Source organism: Egretta garzetta, unplaced genomic scaffold (genome assembly GCF_000687185.1).
Source record: "Egretta garzetta isolate BGI_Z169 unplaced genomic scaffold, ASM68718v1 scaffold577, whole genome shotgun sequence".
Taxonomy (NCBI): domain Eukaryota; kingdom Metazoa; phylum Chordata; class Aves; order Pelecaniformes; family Ardeidae; genus Egretta; species Egretta garzetta.
Window position 1 is genome coordinate 482,420 of NW_009260138.1, and position 20,212 is coordinate 502,631.

General features: G+C 38.9%; 1 protein-coding gene across 3 annotated transcripts in view; it reads right to left on the reverse strand.

Moving 5' to 3' along the window:
* The window catches only part of RBMS1 (RNA binding motif single stranded interacting protein 1), a 103,916-nt gene that overhangs the window by 26,994 nt on the left and 56,710 nt on the right, over positions 1 to 20,212 (reverse strand). For all 3 annotated transcript variants that reach the window (XM_035897096.1, XM_009641668.2, XM_009641669.2), the window contains exons 3-5: positions 15,521 to 15,579; positions 12,623 to 12,714; positions 1,069 to 1,226 (exon numbers count right to left, since the gene is read on the reverse strand). In XM_035897096.1, coding sequence (XP_035752989.1) covers positions 1,069 to 1,226; positions 12,623 to 12,714; positions 15,521 to 15,579 — 309 coding nt within the window. The remainder of the gene's footprint in view (positions 1 to 1,068; positions 1,227 to 12,622; positions 12,715 to 15,520; positions 15,580 to 20,212) is intronic.

The window sequence follows — 20,212 nt, forward strand, 5'->3', positions numbered from 1 at the left end:
CAACTCACAGGGAAACCAATCCCTATAAATTTTGGCTTCATCAGGAAATGTAATTTGTTCAGTTCTTTTCTGTGCACTAATTCTAGATTCTGCTATTTGTTCAAATACAGAGCTATTGTAGTATTGGCTGAACATTCAAATTACTGGAATTTGACTGTTGACAGAGATCTTACAACATATTTTAAGAATCCAAATTTTTTTCTCAAAGCATGCTCCTATTTTTGAGGATAGAAATCTCCAATCTAAAGCCTTCAAATTTTGATTGCCATACTAGGTTTAAAGTAGGATTTAATGAGAGAGAGAAAAATATTAGAAAGGCACAGAAAAGGCTTTGATTAAGAGACCCGAGAACAAATAACTGAATTAACTAGAGAAAAAGTAGACCAACAGGGACAGAATATTTGGGAGGTATCTACTAATTTATGGAAAAAATTTGTTCTTGTTGATTTGGGAGAGGTATTTGACCAAGCTGTCAAATATTTTAAGATGAGATTTACTGTAAGTGAATAAAAATATTTTCTTTCCCAGATGACAACATGTTAATGAGCCAGAAAATTCAAAAGGCTGACGTTCCAAGGGCAATGATGAGTTTGTTTTCTCAGAGGAGCTAATGAAGACGAAGAAAGAAAAAAAAAAAAAAAAGGTGGGGGGAGAAGGGATTCTTGAAGGGGTCCTTCGTTATGGTCTCCTGTCTCAAATTCAAGCCTCAAAAGCCAGAAATGTCACAGAAGTTTCTGTGAAGCACGGTGTAACTCTTGCTTACCGGTTCAGGAATAGAAGAGAAAGGAGAAGTACAGAGAAGAGGAGGAAGTGGTGGGGAGTGAAGTCTTATTCTAGCCAGTTGTCCAGTAAGAGCAATAGATTCAGATTTAGCCATCCATGTGAGATGAGACACAGCCATATTTGCTTTACCAAAGGAAGAATTAACAAAACCCTGCTGGGTATCTCCATCTAGATCTCCCTTTTCTTTAGAAGTTTGATCATTTTCAGCATTTTCCTCCTATTTCTGCCTTTTTAATTAAAAAAAAAGGGAAAAAGCTGCCTGCATGGCTAACACCACTGAAATACCTTGCAAAGCCAACACCACGGCTTGTCCCACTCGAGTCCCGCAGTATCCTCGTAGAGATAACCTGCCCAAATGGTTTAAGCATGTTCTCAAGCTCCTGCTCATCCATTGAAAGTGGCAAATTGGAAATGTATAAGTTAGTTGGGTCTTGTTCTTGTTGCTGAAAGAGAATTAAAAACAATTGTTATTGTTGTTGCCACTGGAAGGACATTTTGAATATAAAATATAACAACAATTACATATAACTACTGGTACAGAATTTTACTTCTCAGGCCCCTTTCTAAAGGCTGCTCTTCCCTAGTATTAGGGACCTCCATCTTCTGTCACTGTATCCAGCATTCCTGAGGAAAGCTCCCCTCCTCCTATTACTGCTGACAACGACATTTTTAAGTGCAGATAAAGGTGAATAATTGACCAGTTTATAGTCCATATTACAACTTAATGTTTCAGATTTTTCTGGAAGGAAAAAAAAAAAAAAAAAGGGAAAAAACAAGATAAAGGAAAGAAATTAGCAGACAAGGAAATACAAGACTGGCAGAAAGAGCTAAAAAAAGCCAGATGTAACTGAAAGAGAAAATATTGGAGTAACAATTTGAAAATAATATGGGGGAAAAAAAGGAGACAATGCATTTAAGAGTACATACATTGCCAAAATATTATCACAAGAACAGGCTGATACACACAGAAGTGAGTGGGGCACTGTTGTCTTCTTCCACACGTGAACATTTTGAGGTTTTCATCAAACTTTTACATTATACATTCAGACGATACAAAGGTCTCCAGCCAGGAGATGAGCAATTAGGGAGGAGACAAATGTAGTCACGTCTTTGCCATTCCCCTGATCTTAGGCTAGCTACTTTGTGTGATCTGCCTGTGTACCACAGAATTCCATCTCAACCAAAGATGGTTTTTGTTGAAATTTTTTGTTGAAATTGATCGTTTCCAGTGTTTGGCTACAGCTTTAGTTAGGAAACATCTCTTGCATCCCTCTCATACTGCTAATTGCTGGCCATGCTCCATGATTAAATACATTCTTAATCTACACAGACCTATATGACTTGGCCCTCACAGTTGTGCAAAACCTTGATGTCATCCTTGTGGCTCTCTGTATATATCCAAGTCTCTGCAGGATGCACAGTATTCAGTAGAACTTTTTTGGCATTAGGAATATGATATGATATGATATGATATGATATGATCTGGTGCAAATACAATTTTCTTGGCATAGTCCTCAGCATATTTTCATTCTGTACAAGAGGGCGAGCTGACTTACAGGGAAGTTTGAATCAAACCAGAAAACAAAAAAAACAAAACCACAACAGTTTCCTATTGGAATTAAAGTATTTATTAAAGTGATTATACCTGTATGGGTGGTGATACCTTCTTATGCAGATTAGACATCAATTTGTCCTTAAGCTGCCCTTAGATTACTAACATCACAGTAAGTTTGGCAGCATACTGTGTAATTTATTAATTTGCTATCTTGGATATCACCTCTCAGTTGGGGTTGGTTTTCCCTAGGACAAAAAAAGGAGCGGGGGCTGGTGGGGGAGGTTGTGCCTTTTAGGCACAGAAATTAATTCTCATGTTCCAAAACCTAACGAAACTTAAAAACGAAGAAGCGAATTCTATGCTTAAGGACCTTCACTATTTGTGTTTTCACCCCAAGTCTCACATTCATTTCGAAAGGGCTTTCAAGTTTTCTGTAAAAGTTTTTGAGAAACTTCAGCATCAAAGGACCTGTACAAGGAAAATATGTCCCCATTACATCCTCCTGATCTGCACTGTGGCTATGCCACTGATATGACTGTAATTCCTAGCCACACTGAAGCCCCACATACCTTACAAAATGCAAACTTGTCCAAGTGCCCAAGTGTTATCCTAGTCAGTCCCTTTACAGTCCATTACAAATGGCATTAGGCTACCATGGATGTTTTTCCTTGTGTTACCTAGTGTGAATATCCCACCCCCCCAAATAATACTGAATCTACACAGTAGACATAGAAATTTGTGATTTAAATTACCTTAGAACACCTGACTTCTCCTTTATACTAGAAAAATCATCAGAAAGAGAAGACAAAAAATGGATTCACCGAGAGGCCAGAGCTGACATTAACATTCATTGCTGTGCAGCATTCAACTATGGAGGGAAAACGTATGTGACAGTAGTTATATCTTTGACATACAGTTCAAATTTCCTCAGGTAGGAGTCTGAGATAAAGACAGCTTTCACATTTTTAGAATTAGTTTGTTACTTAGATTGTATTAGCCAATTTTGTTTTGCACCTAGAGATATGTAGGTTTACTTCCTTCTTTAATGAACACTATTAGCAAAAGCTTCATAGGAGGTTTTGGCCACGGGCATTACAAAATCGCATTTGTAGCTATAGCATAATTTCCTGAAACTCCAAATCGTGTTTGAAAGGAAAAATTTTGGATTTTTTACTTTTTGTTATAAGCTGTGAAGTGTATTGCACACAGATATCCTAAAACTTCCCTACATAACTTAAAACAGTAAGCAAGCTGGAAAAGCAGACCCTTTGCATATTTTAATCTAACTTGCTAATGGTTTTATTCTATAATAACAGAAAGCCTGAATTGTATTCTAAAAATGTTCTCATTAAAAAGCCTAACAACATTTGGAAAGATAAAAAAGGCCCTGTTTTGTTCACACTAATAAAAATGTAATTTACATGCAAAAAATAAATGCTTACATTCAGAAACACCTAATAGAGAAAGAAATTCAGTCAACTGTAGAATGTCTGAGCATTCTGTTTTATTGGGGTAACTGGGGAGATCACATTCCCCTTCTCTCGGGCTCCTACTCCAGCCTAGGGGGTTACCACACTTTTGCATTACACAGGCAGTGTGTTCAGAATGAGAGATCATGAGCTTTCCTTGCCACAAGGGACACAAAGACCTACTGTGATTCACTGTAACACACGAAGATCTTCCTCAGTACACGCTGGGAATGTTCTATTCTTGGACCTGTCCACCTAGCAGAGAAAACTTCATGCCATAAAATCATGTAACCATGTTGTTAGAGAAGGGAATGCTCAACTTTGAAAGAGTATTAGTGACTCTACCACTAACCCACACTGCAAATCCCTTAGGAACAGAGTGAAAAAAAAAAAGTGCATCTGAAGAAACTGTTCTAAGGAAATTGCTTTCTCTGAACAGAAAGCATTTTGTGATGGAAAAAATTTGACTTGCAGCCCATGAAACAATCTGCATTTTCTGTTAGTAACTAGATTGGGCTTTGGTCAGGTGCGTGCTGAATGGGTGACTGGAAGGGACTTACTTAACTTCTGCTTCCCTGACCCTTTCTCTATGCGAGTCCATTACACCCTGAATACTCCCAGGGATTTAGTTATTTCTGCTTTTGATCCTTCAACGGGACATCCTGACCACAGTGGAAAAAGGGGAGTTTGAAGATACTTCTACATAAACCCACAGCTAGAACTGGTAAAGATGCCAGACATGGGTGAGGAAGAGCAAAAAAGTGGCCAGTGGATAAGGATGTCACACTGAAATCCTGCAATATGAGTTGAAATTTCATCCATCTCTAACTCTCCCAGAACAAAATCGTTGAAATGCCTGCAAACACATTCCACAGCACACCAAGGTTGTATCCGCACTGCAGGCACAGCCGCCCTGGGGAGCAGCAGCAGTTCAGCTATAAGGACAAATCGTAGAATCACCAAATACCTCAAGTTAGAAGGAACCCATAAGGATCACTGAGCCCCACTAGGTCAGGATAGATTGACAGATTAATTTAATCCACTTCTTTTTTTTGCAGGGGAAGAGGAAAAAAAAAAAAAAAAAAAAAAAAAGACTGCCATTATTTCTCAAAAGAGATAATACTGTTGGGGTAGACCTAAAGCAAGACTGAAGTCTTTCTAGAGTGCATCTGGAATTTTATACAGATTGGCAGTGGAAAAGTTATACCCATTAATGTGTAAAACACCTCCTCTCCGCCTGTTAATTACCTACATCACCACGCAGCTTCTGTCATCTCCACAAGACTACTAAACCTTAAAACAGCTCTCTGGGTGCGTTTTGGGAGATCATAAGCAGCAAGTCATTTCCTTCCCCTTAGAACATGCTGGATTTCCAATCTGACTTCCAAATGGCAACCACAACTAGGACTCCCCATCCATCTTTATAAAAAGCACCATACAAACAGATGTTTGCTTTTATACAAGGTTTTGGCATGGAAAATAGTTAAACAATTAAAAATTCAGGAAGTTAGGAGAGACACAAACTTTTAAACTCGTCCCTCTGTCTCTCTGGCAAACAGCAGTTTAATACGTGAAGTTCTGTGACGTCCTTCCTTACCAAAACCTGCCTCACCATAGTTTAACTCGCATGGTTATTACAGTTCTGTTTCAGAAAAGAAAAATAATTCCTTTGATAATCTAATTTTTATTCTGGAATTCAGCAAAAAAAGTAAAACTGGCAGAGATATCTGCAAACATAACAACTCCACTCAAACCTTGCCTATTCCCTGTAATCATTCTCAGCGCTTTCAAAAGTAGGTTTTTTTTCCTGTGCTTAAAATCCATGAAATCATGTAAGCTGCTTTCACCTTGGAAATCTTAAATCTCTTTAAATTATTTGTACCATTTTATGGGAATGATCAAAAAGAACTACTAACGTCAGTGGAAAGCTTCTTACTTTAGGGTAGCAAGCTAACATTAAAATATGTACCACTGAACCACTGAGGTTTGTTTTTTTTTAATTCTACACAGTTTAGGAAAACTGTTTAAGTTGAGAGACTTCATATCTCATGCAGGGTCTTCTCAGTTAACAGAACCTTCAGCGGGTCCTGAAAGACACTGGAAGTGTTCAATATTTGCAAATGATGGGCAATGTCAGGGAATTTGTGGGCTACTGTAAGCATCCATATTACTGAGGAAACTAGGAAGTTTTATTTTTAGCAATTCACGTCAGCACGTTTCTATCGGCCTTTTCTCACCAAACACCTTTAGCTGCGTCTCTAGAACTTCTCTAGCAGAACACAGTAATACAAAGATGCAGAACGGTGCCCTGGCAGATTAATTTCTGAAGCAAAGCGGTGATCAGGAGTCCTACACAATGCGAAATGCTCTACCATCATCTGAAAGAAATTAACAAAAACCTCCCTGTGCGTGTGGAACCGTTCCTAAATTGCAAGCAAGAAACTTGGCAATATGATAAGACATCTGTTTTCTCTTGCTCTGTGTAAGGTCAGAGCGAACAGATAGCCATTCAGGAACATGTGACTAGGCACTGCTCACAGCATGGAAGATCCTCTGGCTGATAGGGAAGGGATTAAATGCTTGTCTGCCTTCGTATAGAAACTACTTTAAAATTTACAATTGGCCTGTGTCTCCCTGAAATATGTCTGGTTTGGCCACAGTTTTAACACTGTCTGACCACAGACTGTTAACAAGACAATTCAGTGGAAAAATCACTACCATAATCTTCACTTGTTCTCCAGAATTGCATAAACACTATATATGATTAATAAGCCAAACATTTAAATTCATTTTCACAGGCATATCTGTATTAAAAAGAGGAGTAAGAACTGTATGAAAATAAATTTTTAACTACAACAAGCACTGTGCTCAAGTTTGCAATCAGACTACCACTGCAGTCATACGTCCCCTTTTTATTCCTTGGCATTCTTGTTTTCCCTTTGCTAGAAGGGCACCAAGGTGCTCCCGGGGAGTTCTGCATGTTGCTCATGGATGCCACCATTTTCAACAGAAAGCTGAATAAAGCCACCATGGTTCATAACAGGGCACTGGGCCCTTGTCCGAACAAGCTGCAGCACTGCTTAGCAACTGAGATAAGACTCTTGTGGGTTGAAGCTGTGCACTCAAAGGAAGTGGTTGTTAACCGTCTTATTTAATGCAAATGCAATTCCTGACATGATGGTCATTTAGCCACCAGGTAAGCAAAATCTGGCTTACCTTCAATTTATTTTATAATGACTTTCAAGAACTTTTGCAAATAAAAGGAGGAAAATCGATTGTATTTACTTAAATAGTCTAATACAGCAGGATTTAATACTATTGCCTACAGAAAGTACCAGGAACTAGGTAAAAAGAAAACTTTTCTTACAAGCCAGCTGCTAAAAACTGCTGTAGAAATCTGCTTGAGTTAGCTTCTGTTTGCCTATCATCTGTTCTTTGGCATTCAGAAGCCCAGATGCAGAATAAAAAAAATTGCAATATGCCTACCTTCTCTAGTTAGATTAAGTGCACTAGCTACCATGGTAACCTAAACTTATTTTCTTACTTTATTCTGTAGGAATGAAAACTGATTTAATTCTCCGGAAGGTTGCCACCGTGAAGACAAGTACAAAAACCAATACGTTATTAAAAGCCTGTAAAAGTTAGCTGTTTCTCAATTTTGCTAACTCAAACCCATGTTCTTAATCAGTGACATTTTAAAGGAAGACTGACTTTAATACATTATGTTTAATAACTGTGGAAAAGCCTTGATTAGTGTTGTAAGGGCTAAGGACAAGTGATGAGGACAAGTGGCTAAGCAGCCTTTCCCTCCTAAAAATCCCATACCTGCTGTGCAGTTCACACTTTATATAGTGTGACAGTTCATCTTTTCCAAATACGCCTGGGAAAAAAGTCACCTAAAGTAAGTTTAGAATATTAAAAAATGCTCCTGCATTGAAATTAATTGGAAAGAAAGATAAATCTACCAGCACATGGGGAGTGCTTCGCAGTTCTGCCTTTGTAAACATTGGTAAAAAATAAAAGGTTACAGATTCTTGTAATCTCTGGGTTCTGGAAGGTCAACGTGAACTCAGACAGTGGGCTAATATTTATCACAAACTAAAAACCACCCCCACGTAATGAGTTTCAGAGAGTTTGTTCTGTTGCTTTGAGGGACAACAGACCACTCCAGAACACTGATGCTGTATCTTAAGAACGGTGGAGGAGTCAGTATATGATGGTACAACAACGTACTTTGCATTGCTATCACAGGCACCCTTCTGACACAATTTGAATACAAAACAATTCTGAAGATGGTCCTAATTTTTTGCACAAGCCTAAAATACCTGAAAAAGTGTAGTGATTTGTTAATGTGAGAGCTAATACAATACAAGCAGGAGCATACTTAATTGTCAGTGGAAGTGAAGATTTTAAGGAGGAGGAAATTATAACATTATGAATCTGAAGCCCTTAGTCCTAAAAATGTGCAACTGTGGGGAAATCTTTGAATGGATAAACAATGAGTCTTCCCCCAAAAACGCACATTAGTACATGGAACAGCATTCTTTGGCTCAAATTAGTGAGTTTCATTGACCACAGAAATCTTCCACGTCCATGGACTATTTTCATGGTTTCTATTATAAGTGGCATATGTTTACTAAAGATAAGTTTGTGCTACCATAGGAAAAAAAAATAGGAAAGCACAAACTGGAAAAGAATGAGTATCACTTGTTTAAGTTATAGATTATCTTGAACAATCTTATAGGAAAGTTGTACATACAGAGGACCTAAAAATCTCATGAAGAGAGAGAATAGAGGAGACATGAAGAAAGGCAAGGTCTTCAACAACATAAAGTCTGGAGGATCAAGCTCGTTGAGTCTATAGCAATAGCGTTGGACTCGAATGGTTAAATCGTTTTTAAGGGAGGACACTACACTGATTTTAAGGACAGGGTTGAAAGACAATTGTGAGAACACCGGAACGTATGTTAATCCTTCTTGTGATGCTCACAGTACATCACAAGCTCTTTGCAAAAAATGGTAACTCCATATACAGAACAGTTTTAGTAGATACAAGCCTTTCACCACATTATCTCAGGAATCTGTTAAGCTACCATGAGCTAGATGATGTGGCTATACAAACGTCACGGCCAGGCCAGGAAGGAAGATGTTTCACACTTGATGAACTCTGAGCTGCCACAGTCAGGCTGGTATTCTAGCCAGCTTCTGTATCTCTACATTGCTGCCAGTATGATATAGATACTCTCTAGCTGACTTTATCTGGGCTGCAAACACAATCATTCTCCTCCTGGCTTAAGTCTGCTAGATAGAAAGAGAAGAACTGTGGTTTTTATTAACCATTCTTATTCAGTAGTTCTTTTTTACCTTTTATGTTTACACATTAGTTTATATCCAGAAGATCAGTGGGAAGTTGAATTTCATTCTTAAAAGTGCCACTTTTCCAATCATCTGAAACACAGTTACTTCAGTAACTACAGCTGAACTTGGCTGAACACCACTTGATGAGAAAGAATTTTGTCTGACACTGACTCAAATGCCTTATGTTAAGTTCAAGGTCAAAAACCCATGAGGATTTAGGTGACTCATATCTCCATAGCATTTAGACCTCACCATGTCTAAAACATCCCTCACACATTCTCAGTTTTTTAAATCTCTGTTCAAAATGCCAATATACAGTAGATTTTCTGGACGCATCTATCTTCCTACATGAAGTCATTTGCTATCTGCTCTGAACAGCATAGAAACCTAGAGTTATCTCACTGACTCTGCCTGTGGGGTGGGGGGAAGAGGAGACAGACATTTCTCAGAAAATTCACTCTGACAGCAACCGTAACAACTTTCCTAACATAGAAAATGGGCAGAGCTCTTCAATACCACTACTGATCTTACCTAAGAATGCACAGCTCTGCCAAATCAGAGCTTTTGAACTTCTGATTAGTGGTTTATTATCGAAGCACTCCTCTAGGAGCAAGGACAATAAATAAACCAATTACACTAAAGAAATATCAAGAAATTAAAATGAATGAAATTAACAATTAGACACTGGGTTACTAACTAGCTTAGAAATAACAGTACTCTTGCAAGACATGTATCTGCTCGTTCTGTACCTTATCTCTAGAGTAAGAGATAAGCTATTGCTTTTGTACTAGGTCCTGAAGCAAGCTGGCTACTGCTACAGCTACATCATCTCCTGATCCCTTTCCACAGCCACTTGTAGAGACTGAAAAGACGACTGATAAGAGCGAATGCTGGCAATACTCAGTGGGAAAAGAGGAGAGGGGCATTACCATTAGCCCAATACCTCCATTTTAGATTTCTGCCCAAAAGCTACTCCTATCCCCCGGCAGTGCAATATCATCTTACGTAAGCCCTTAGCAGCATTATCTGGCCAACAGGAATTGTTGGAGGCATTTCCATTGCAGCGGTGAGTGGAAGACACTGTTAACCAGCACAGAGCAAAACACTTCCCAAGCTGCTTCGTCTTAGTCGAGCGCTCCCAACTCAGATCTCGGAAAGAGCAGAAGAACTGATGACATGATGTTGCTTGAGCCATGGTCTGAGAGTGGGTTCCTTCACTAACACTATTGCTGTGTCTCCTAAGACATGGCCCCTTCTCCACAAACAGTCACCCCCCTGGAACAGATTTGGCAGGATGTGGCCTGAAGCCATTTTCTGCAAATAGCAGAAACACAGTGGACGAGATTATATTTTTCTGGAGGCAGGTCAACTTGGAAGCAGACCGCTGAGTACAGCACGATCTTAGCCCATGGAGAGGAAAAGCTCACAAAGTCAAATATCTGAAGTTATCTCTACAAAACAAACAACAAAGGTTTTAATACATACAATCGGAACAGCTTCTACTAAACTAGGATTTGTAGAGGATCTTGCCGAAGTGAGTAATTTTTAACTCACCAACGTATAGCTACAGCAGAACACAGCAAAAAGGGGTTCACGGCAGCCAGAGTCAGAACAAGTCAAAAAGGGGAACAGCACTGCCCAGAAAAAAAATAAAAAATCCAATGGCTCAAAATAGAGAGGGGAAAAAAAAAAAAAATAATAAAGCGCACTCAAACTCTTGCTGACTTGTGACTGCTTGTTGTGGTACTATTCATTGGGTTGGTTTTGGGGTTGTTTCTTTTAATATTTCAAACACTCTTTTCCCACAGGTCACCAGGCTTGACACAGTGTCAGAAAAATCAATCAAAACTGTCAGGTATTATGGTGCACATTTTTTCATTAATAATCACAGAAAGAAATATTAGCAATATTGCAACTAACTGCCAGAGGAAATGAGTCAGAAAACTATACTATGGGAAAAATTAAGGAACTATTAATTAGATTACTAGATTGTTAGAGCTTCTCCATCTACTCAAGATGACAATTAAATCAGACATCAAAATTCATTAGCAAAATGAATTTACATGACTTCACATTGTTTTTTCTCCCCTCCCACCTAGATATCATATCCATAAGATGGAAGACAGAGGTTTGAAAAATCTGGTGTATAAAGTGATTACCTAAAAACTAAAGATTAATTAAAAGGTCTTTATAAAGCATACATAAAACCTTATAAAAAGACAAAAGTGTTTTCCAGTAAGCATGTATGTTTGTGTCATGGCTGTAATGAAACATGCATTAAGTATGAAACATATGGTTTCCATTTTGTTGCCCTGGAATCTATCCAAAGACATTTTATGTTGTTAGCTTAACTGTTCTCCTCAGATGAGAAGCTGTGGAAAATATCTCATCTGAAAAAAATCTGTACCTAATGGATAACTATAAAAGACCTGCTAGATCTGCAGCAGGATACTTTATTAAAAAAAGTCCCCAAGGTTACTATTTAATTACTGGATATTTTTTTTTTTTAATTAGAATTAAGGAGAAGAGCTGCCACAAATTATATGAACAGGTTATGTTGGTAATATTTTCCTTATTTCATAATTTTGTAGTGGTGTTTACGGCACTCTATTGGAACTAGGCCATCTGACCTAACATGAACGCATGACAAAATCATTACTAATGTATCATCTCCCTGATTTTATAGATTTGAAAAAACTTATCTTACGCTGAAAAAGCACTGCTCTGAAGATCACTTTTGGCTAATAATCTGTTTCAGAGGCAAGGATCAGTAAAAATGAGAGAAGAAGAAGAAAGATCATATTTCATTATTTTAATAATGCTTGGGTTTGCCCTGATGCAAAAATAGGTTGTCAAAGAGTTAGCTAAGAATTTCAAGACATCTATCATGAATGCCCAGATTTAAATTTTACTTACATTTTAACAGAAAATATACTAGAAAGGCTGAAGACAAAGTCACAAGGTTAATTTTTGCCACACTGCGCTTAAAAATTCATCCACAAATTGCAAGGCTGCTAACCTCAGTAACAACAAGCAGGCAACGTATAAAACCTCTCATACCTTTGTGCTGTAAATGATTTCAGCTATTGACTTGTTCCAGGAATTAACATGTTGTATTTAAACGGTTAAGCCTGCTGTAGTTCTTATGATTTATTGCTAATCTTTCTTCTGATGAAGGCAATGGAAAAATAGTATCAGGAATAAATTGATAAACCCAACCAGATGAGTTTGGAGACTTTACCGTACTATGTTTCTTTTATTTCATTAGTTGAGATGACTTGGGAAATGGCAGTTGAAAGCCCCCCTTTTGTTACCTTAATATATCACGTGGCTTGAGGACTGCACTCTCTGTAAAGGGCCTGCAACTTGAAAATTCACGTTGCCCATGCTCTGCTAACATAGAAGCTTGTTCATCTTCACAACTCATTACAAGAATTAGCCAGTTATTTTAACTCACCTTTGCCATCTGTGCTTGGACTCCACTAGCCTTTAAAGCAGAAACCGCCTTCTGAGCAGCTGCTGGGCTGTCAAAGTCAACAAAACCGTAACCTGAAATACAAAACATTTCATTGATGAGAGAGCAACCAGCTTATAATTGAAGTTCATACGCTATAGCACGGTTATTTAATACAGTTTTTTTGTTGGTGAAGAGAGCCAATTTGAACTCCAAAGTTCTTCATGTAGTCCCAAAAAACCAATCTACCAAAGTCCTTCAACCTTGAACTGGTGGGGACCCACCCTCGTGGAACAAATCAATTTCCATGCCCACTCATTATCAGGATTTTGTCCAAATTGCTAATAAGTAGTATGGTTGTTCGCTTTGTGTTATCTGGTATCTATCTTCTAAGAGCAAATGTGACATCATCAGTTTATTTCATAGAGATCGACAAATAAAGCATAATCTGTTAATTTTTCTAAACTAAAGTCTTAGTCCAATTTGAATAAGTGACCAATAAGCCTCTAAGTTACACAACATTTACTCAAAACCGGGAGAGGAATTTAGTTTAAAAGATGCATAGCTACTGTATCATAACCCAACTTTTGGTTGATTAGTTACTTCATTGTATATAGATAAAAGGCACTTAAATTTAAAAAGTAAGTGAAAACTCAGCTTCAGTGAAACCAAGTGAGTTTTGCCCACTGTTGTTACTGAAACCAGAATGTAAAAAATTGTTCTGAAAGCATTTTCTATGCCATATAATGCAATCTTTAAATGTTAAATAAACCCAAAGTTAATTGCAACAATTTCCATGTATTTGCAGTGATTTCTTTTCTTATTCTGAACAACAATGTACAGCTAATGGGTTCTAGGACATCTGAACAGCAATATGCCCTGGCCTTTACAGACACAGACCTTATTGGGGATTTTTAATGCAACCTGGGCGTTGGATTCTCATGTCTCACACCAAGAGGCAGTCAGTTTGGAAGCTACTTCCCCTAGATGTTATTGCAAACTTCATTCTGCATTTTTCAACCCCCTTCCTTCCCACCAGTGAACAGCCTCAAATATTAAAGAAATCCCTCTCCAATGTCTAAGTTGGGTTAAAAGAAAACAAACAAAACCCAACAATTAAAAAAGCTCTACAAGAGTAGAAATGGAAACTGAGGACAAAAAAGTTGTGTAAAGATATAACTGAACCAGCTTTAAAGTCCTTATCTCAGGAAAAACAACTCGAGCAGCCCTGTACATCAGTGCAAGCTTATTTAACCTGCCAAGAAGCCGAAGAAAGCAGCATATTGTTCTGTGTAACATGTGGTGGTGTGGACTGTTAAATCTTGACATGAAACAGAGAGAATTACCTCATATCAAGTTTTGTGCTGCCAAGGCAGAACTAGCTTTCCATACCCAAAACTAGCTTTCCATACCCATGACAGCCCAGGTTATCACCACCACCACACTGCAGGGTGCAATACAGACCAAGTTACACACTGATACCAAGCATGCCATCAAAGCCAGCTTTGCCATCTTTTAGATGAGACATAAACTCAATTACTTATTGCTCCAGTTAGTTCAAATCCCATGGCGTGGTTTTTTTGGCAAGAGCCAGAGATGCTGTCAATCTTTTGGTTAAATTCCAGTTTGGTATCTGCATTCTGCCTACTTACGTTCCCACTGCAATTTCAATGACATGTAGTGAGCTTCCCTGCAGCCTTACCTTGCTGTATATTGTTACAACAGACTGTACTTACTGCTTTTCACCAGCGAGATTTAAAACCTGTATTGGAAAAGTCACTTTAAATCTCTTAAAACATTAATGGGAGAATTGCTGTATCACTGACAGAGCTACTGAATTCTTCAGGAACTGGGGGAATGGACAGAATAAATCAGTTAAGTTCTGTCACAGGTATTAATGAATTAAAGCAACTGAAAAGGGCATCTGCTCTTTCCTAGTCACAATATATGCAGATGACATCTGCATACAAGCTGGGGAAAAAAATTTCTAGAAATTTCTGTTTCTGAACTGTCAGCACCCCTTTAATTAGCTAAGATGGGGAGCTAAGAAGCTGTGCCCCTGCACTGCTTCCAAGTTCTGCACAAAAACTGCATCTCAATTAACGATGAACCTTCCTCTCCTGCCTCTGCCTATCAGCTTTATACTCATTCATGAGTTTTACGCTTATTAACATTGCTAAGTCAGCTGACTTAATTCTTCACTATGCTTAGAAATTATCCTCTTAATTGTAAAAAAAGTCTGAAGTCTGAAACTTCAGTGTCTGCTACCACACCTTCTCCCGCCATGTAACGTTGCTGGGATGTGATCTCACTGTAATTGCAATGAGTGATGAAAATCAGTGAACTGATGTATCCAGCTTATCTAGAGGACTTCTAGTATTTTTTTCCAGCTGCAATTACACTGGTGAAAACGAACCCTCTCTTTGCTCCCAATACATTCAATTGCATATAACAAAACACAATTAGAGGACTGGAACATGTAATTAAATGCTGCTTTAAACTACTCTAATCAATGGAGCTGATTTCCACAATATATAATTTTTTCAGATGCTTAGTACAGTTGAATAGTCTTCTGTAAGCTTCCCCAGTTTCTCCAGGCAAAAGGGGAAAAAGCTGCTTTTAACTCCATTTTTGTTTTTAAAATAGAGGCAAACTGCCAGCCAGCACTGTGCACGTCAGCTTCGCTCCAGCTTGGCTGCACCACTGACACAGGCTGTCTGCCAGCTCCACTGGAAAAAAATGTACTGAATATACTGACCACGGGCAAGAATAAGACTGGTTTACGAGTAAGAGTGGGGAAAACAAAAAGAAGTTGAAAGGACTTAAAATTTAACATTAGTGTATTTTACAGAATCAATTAGGACTTTCAGGTGAATGTAATATAAAGGCAAACATACATACCTTTGCATTTGTTTGTTGTCTTATCCAAAATAGCCTTCGTGGATACAATTTTCCCATACCTAAAACATATTACACATATGTAAGGAAAATGAGAAAAAAACATCCTATTACAACAGATACCCAATTCACATTATTTTATACCCTATCACCCTTTACTTTCAACAAAATGGAATAATATAAAGCCTATATAATTATATAATGAAAACTCATATGTAGATAGAAGCAACAAAAAAGATCAACAATTTCAAGCATGATCTGTTCCTATTCTCCCTACGTTCTCAGTGGCACAGCAGAATCACGAACCAAGCCAGAAAAAGTGCTTTACAGAGAAGAATAAAACACAGTTAAAATCCTGGCACATACAGGAAACCATGTTTTAGACATAAACGTTGACTCTCTCAGTATATATATTTCTCTATATATCTACACACACTAGATAAAGCAGAGAAACTGCCTTGTCAGTGCTAGGCTTGCTTACTAACATGGGGCGGGAAGGGGGAGTAAAAAACATAGCTATCTCCCTCCCCGCTCCCCGAAAAAGATGAAAAACTCTCTGTTCTGGAAGGTGACACATGCAAGTCGGATTTATGAAAGATGAGCGGCAAAGGCGGTAAAGAATTTTCTGTATTTTTAAAATGGAAAATTGAAATGTAAACAATTTCAAGTAAACCCAAAATATTCCTCAAGAAAGTTTCTATTTTCTTTTTTTAAAAGAAAAAACACGCTCATTGCCTGCTTCCCAGCTTCTCAATAACTGGGCAGTCCAGGTGTCAATCTGCTCCGCAGTCCAAAGGTGAGCACCCAGAGATCTAAGAGCAATTAAGCTTGGGAAACAGGCGGAGAGCAATCCCAGCTATAGGAACAATTGCTGTTTCTGAAGTGCTCTGCAAAGTTTATCAGTACTGGGGTTTTTGATCAAATTTAGAGGAGAATTTGTCACTGCTGGTGAAAACTTGCAATTTTCCTTGGAAGTCAAATCCTAGTTTCAATTTAAAAAAAAAAAAAAAAAAGCAACTCCCTTGGCCTGCATCAGCAGCGGAATCGGAAACGAAGCACAGCTTTCCCAAGTTCCTTACCACAACCTCCTCTGCTTGTCAACTACACTTGCTACAGGGCTGCAAGCATACAAGAGACAACGCCACATGAGTTTGTCTTCACACGAGAACGTAACGGGGCTTGTTGCATTAACAGGTATACCTAAGCACTGTGTGCTAAGAGGTTCTTCAGCATTGTACAAGAACCCAAACTGAACTGAAAACTATGAGAAATGTTACCAGCGTAAGAAAGTGGAATTTGGGGAAGAATGAAGTTTTGCCAGTTCACCTGCTAAATGTAACTTCAACCGAGTGAGTGTCATTTCAAAAAGGTATTTCGAAAGACAACTAACTCAATTTCTGCAGCGGCTGTGTTAGTTTTAAGTTCTTAAAAATATATAAGAAGCCTAATAAATAAAGTTAAGCTTAGTTAGTTACAAGTACTCAAATAACTGTTCACTTGCAAAGCAATAGTTATTCAAGGATGAACCCTATTTACAAAGTACTTTCCCCCTAGAGAACATTTAAATACACGTTTCAGCACAGTTATCACTCTTTGTGACCAGTTTCAAGCACCTTCTGTTTATTCTATGAGTTATTGTATGGCTTCAAATAGATGCAAGGGGGTAAACCTGGGACACTGGCCACTAGGTGTTGACTTCCTTATTGTATTTGAAATTGTGAGCATCTACACCAATATAAAATAGAACTATCCATCTATAGCCTAAAACTGTACAAGTGTCAATGAAATTCAGTGCATACCTAAATACAATATGCTAGAAGCTGTAATAAAGCAGTAGAAATTGTGCCTAATAGTTAGACCAGGTACTTCCTTATTAGTGCCACTTATCTTCCAAATACATAATTCCATTTAGAAAGCTCTATACCTTGTAAGTCAAAACTGCTGAAACTTTCTCCAGAATTTTTCAGAGTGCAGAGTAAATGTACATGTTACGAATGAGAGAGGCAAACTGTTCAGGGATGGTGCTCTTCAAGATCCACTACCCTCTTGTGTCTGAAGCCACTTGCACCCAACATTATATCTGTCGGCCAGCATTCTCCATACCCTATCAGCTTCCCTAAGCTTCTTAAAGTGACGAGCTACATAATGTTCTGTAGGAAAAAAATCCCTGAAGGATGAATCACAGAATCACTGAGGCTGGAAAAGACCTCCAAGATCATCAAGTCCAACCGTCAACCCAAACACCACCATGCCTACTAAACTATGTCCCAAAGTGCCATGTCTCCACATCTTTTTAACACCTCCAGGGATGGTGACTCCACCATCTCTCTGGGCAGCCTGTTCCAATGGTTGACCATTCTTTCAGTAAAGAATTTTTTTCTAATATCCAATCCAAACCACCACTAACACAACTTGAAGCCATTTCCTCTCACCCTATTGCTTGTTACTTGGGAGAAGAGACCCACTACAACCTCCTGTCGGGATGTGATCTTGCCCCTGCGACTGCTTCAGTTCTTGAAAGCATAGGAAGTGGTGGTGGTGGTGAAAAACTACAGCACTGGGTATCTACGTAAACAAAGTAACTGCAACCCTCAGCCAGTTTGGCCACGGAGGGGAGTCAGGGGCTGGCAGCTATGGGCTGTGCTGGCCCACAGGTCCTGATGCACACCAGCCCATAAACATGTGTCTGCATGTCTGTTCTTTACAACCACTTCATGGACTGTCTTCCACTGTGCAAGACTGCTAATGATTTAATTCACTGTCCTGGCTATCACAGCTCCTGCAAAGAACCAGCTGCCATGGAAGGCTGCCAAGAAGTTCCAGCAGCGTGAGCCTAGGGACGATTCGGAGAACCAGCATAACAATAGCAGCTATCGCCAGCACTTCTCCTACGATTTTCCGTGTGAATACTCCTCCCAAGTGCTAGCTCTCCACTCATGCCATGAAGCACAGAAACGCAGTTTACCCCACCTCAGCCTGGGTGAGGGGATACATCCCCTCCTTGCTCCCACCATGTGGTCTGATATCAAGGGAAATTACTCCTTGCAGTTCCTCCTAAGTGCTTCCTTCAAATGATGACCATCATGAAAACCTACTTCCTTCCTCCTGAATTCTGAAGTCTTAATACTGCTGTTAACAAAGGCTCTTGCGTTCAACTTCTCATTTGTTAGGTGCAACTGTAATCGAGACCCAGCAGAAATCAATGAGCTATAAACCACATCAAAGTCGTGATGCAAACTAATATGTACTACCTGCTTACAAAAAGCAATATAACAAGCAAGAGAAAACTTGTATTCCAAAGATATCTATGATGTTAGGCCTTGCCTGAAGATCATCATTCCTCTCAAAGCTCATGTGTATCTAGTTGTCTTAAGCACCTTGCTGAGGCTGCTCTTCTGCTCCAAAGCCTTGCCACACGCTCAGTGAGACTTGCCACCTAAGGCAGAGCCCATCTCTCATGGTTGGCAGAATCACTTCTACAACGATTGGCGACTGCTCATTCCTTCTCCTCTAAAGCAATTTTTAAAATACGCTTTCTTTTAAATTAAGTGCTAATCTTGAGAAATAACTGCTAATCTGGCTGGTAACAAGCAACTAGGTATTCCTTATTAAGTAGGTTATTCTTCTCTCCCAAGCCCATCAAATGAATGTTCAGCAGCAATAAAGAGGCAGGTGGTTTGGTTTGGGGTTTTTTTTTTTTTTTTTTTGGAGTGCTATTATCACAGTCTCTCTTTAGTCTGAATTATCTTTGGAGATAGAAAGATGGTTTCAGCTTTGCATCTCTTTTCTATACAGCACTTTTACCAATGTCAACTAACGTATTAAGGAAGAGAGGGCTTGGGTAAGGGGCAGGTAAATAATTGCCAGGGTGCAACTGGTTATAGGATTAAAAGTAACAGTCCACATACCAGTGTACAAGCTATCGTTGGAGTACAAAACACGCATACAAATGTATGTTTGGATAGGAGGTAAAGAAGCAGCTTGTTCAAAAGACAAGTTAGGAAGATAAGCAGTACTGCTCCTTACTGGGATAATGCTCAATGTTGCCCATTACACATTCTTTGTGCAGAAATGAAAGGGTAACCCCACCCACTCAGCTGCCCTAAGAAGATCTGCTGCCAGGCAATATTAATGTCAAAATACAGCACTGTACCTTTGTATTCCATACTTTTGAAGTGGAAGGCTTGAAGCAAAGCATCAACATACACTTTTTAAAAATCACGTTGTTCAGCAACACAGTCAAATCCAGTGCAAATCATCACACTGACAGACTTATTACAAATAGCTAGGAATACTTTTGACATTTAAAACGTCTCTGAAGCCTAATTTTGGCGACCTCCGTGATGATGAAAGGAAAGGGTCCTTAGAAAACTGAGTAAGCGGATCAAACCAAACCAGTGTTTATTTTTCTCCCTTTGTACATCTGCTAGTGTAACAAACATACTTGCAAATGCGAGGGCGATAAGATGCCATCATGAGCATGACAAAGAATGGGGAACGAAGTGGCCTGAAGTCCCTGCCACAAGTGCTATTTTGAGTGTTGAAAGAACTTATCTGTGTGTGCATTAGGGGAGGCACAATATGAACAGGCAGTGAGAGGCTCAATAGGGGTTGTCTGGAATGAATTGTTCAGATCTTCGTCCACAATAGCTTAATGTAATATACCTCCTATCACCAAGCTCACAGGGCTTCCCT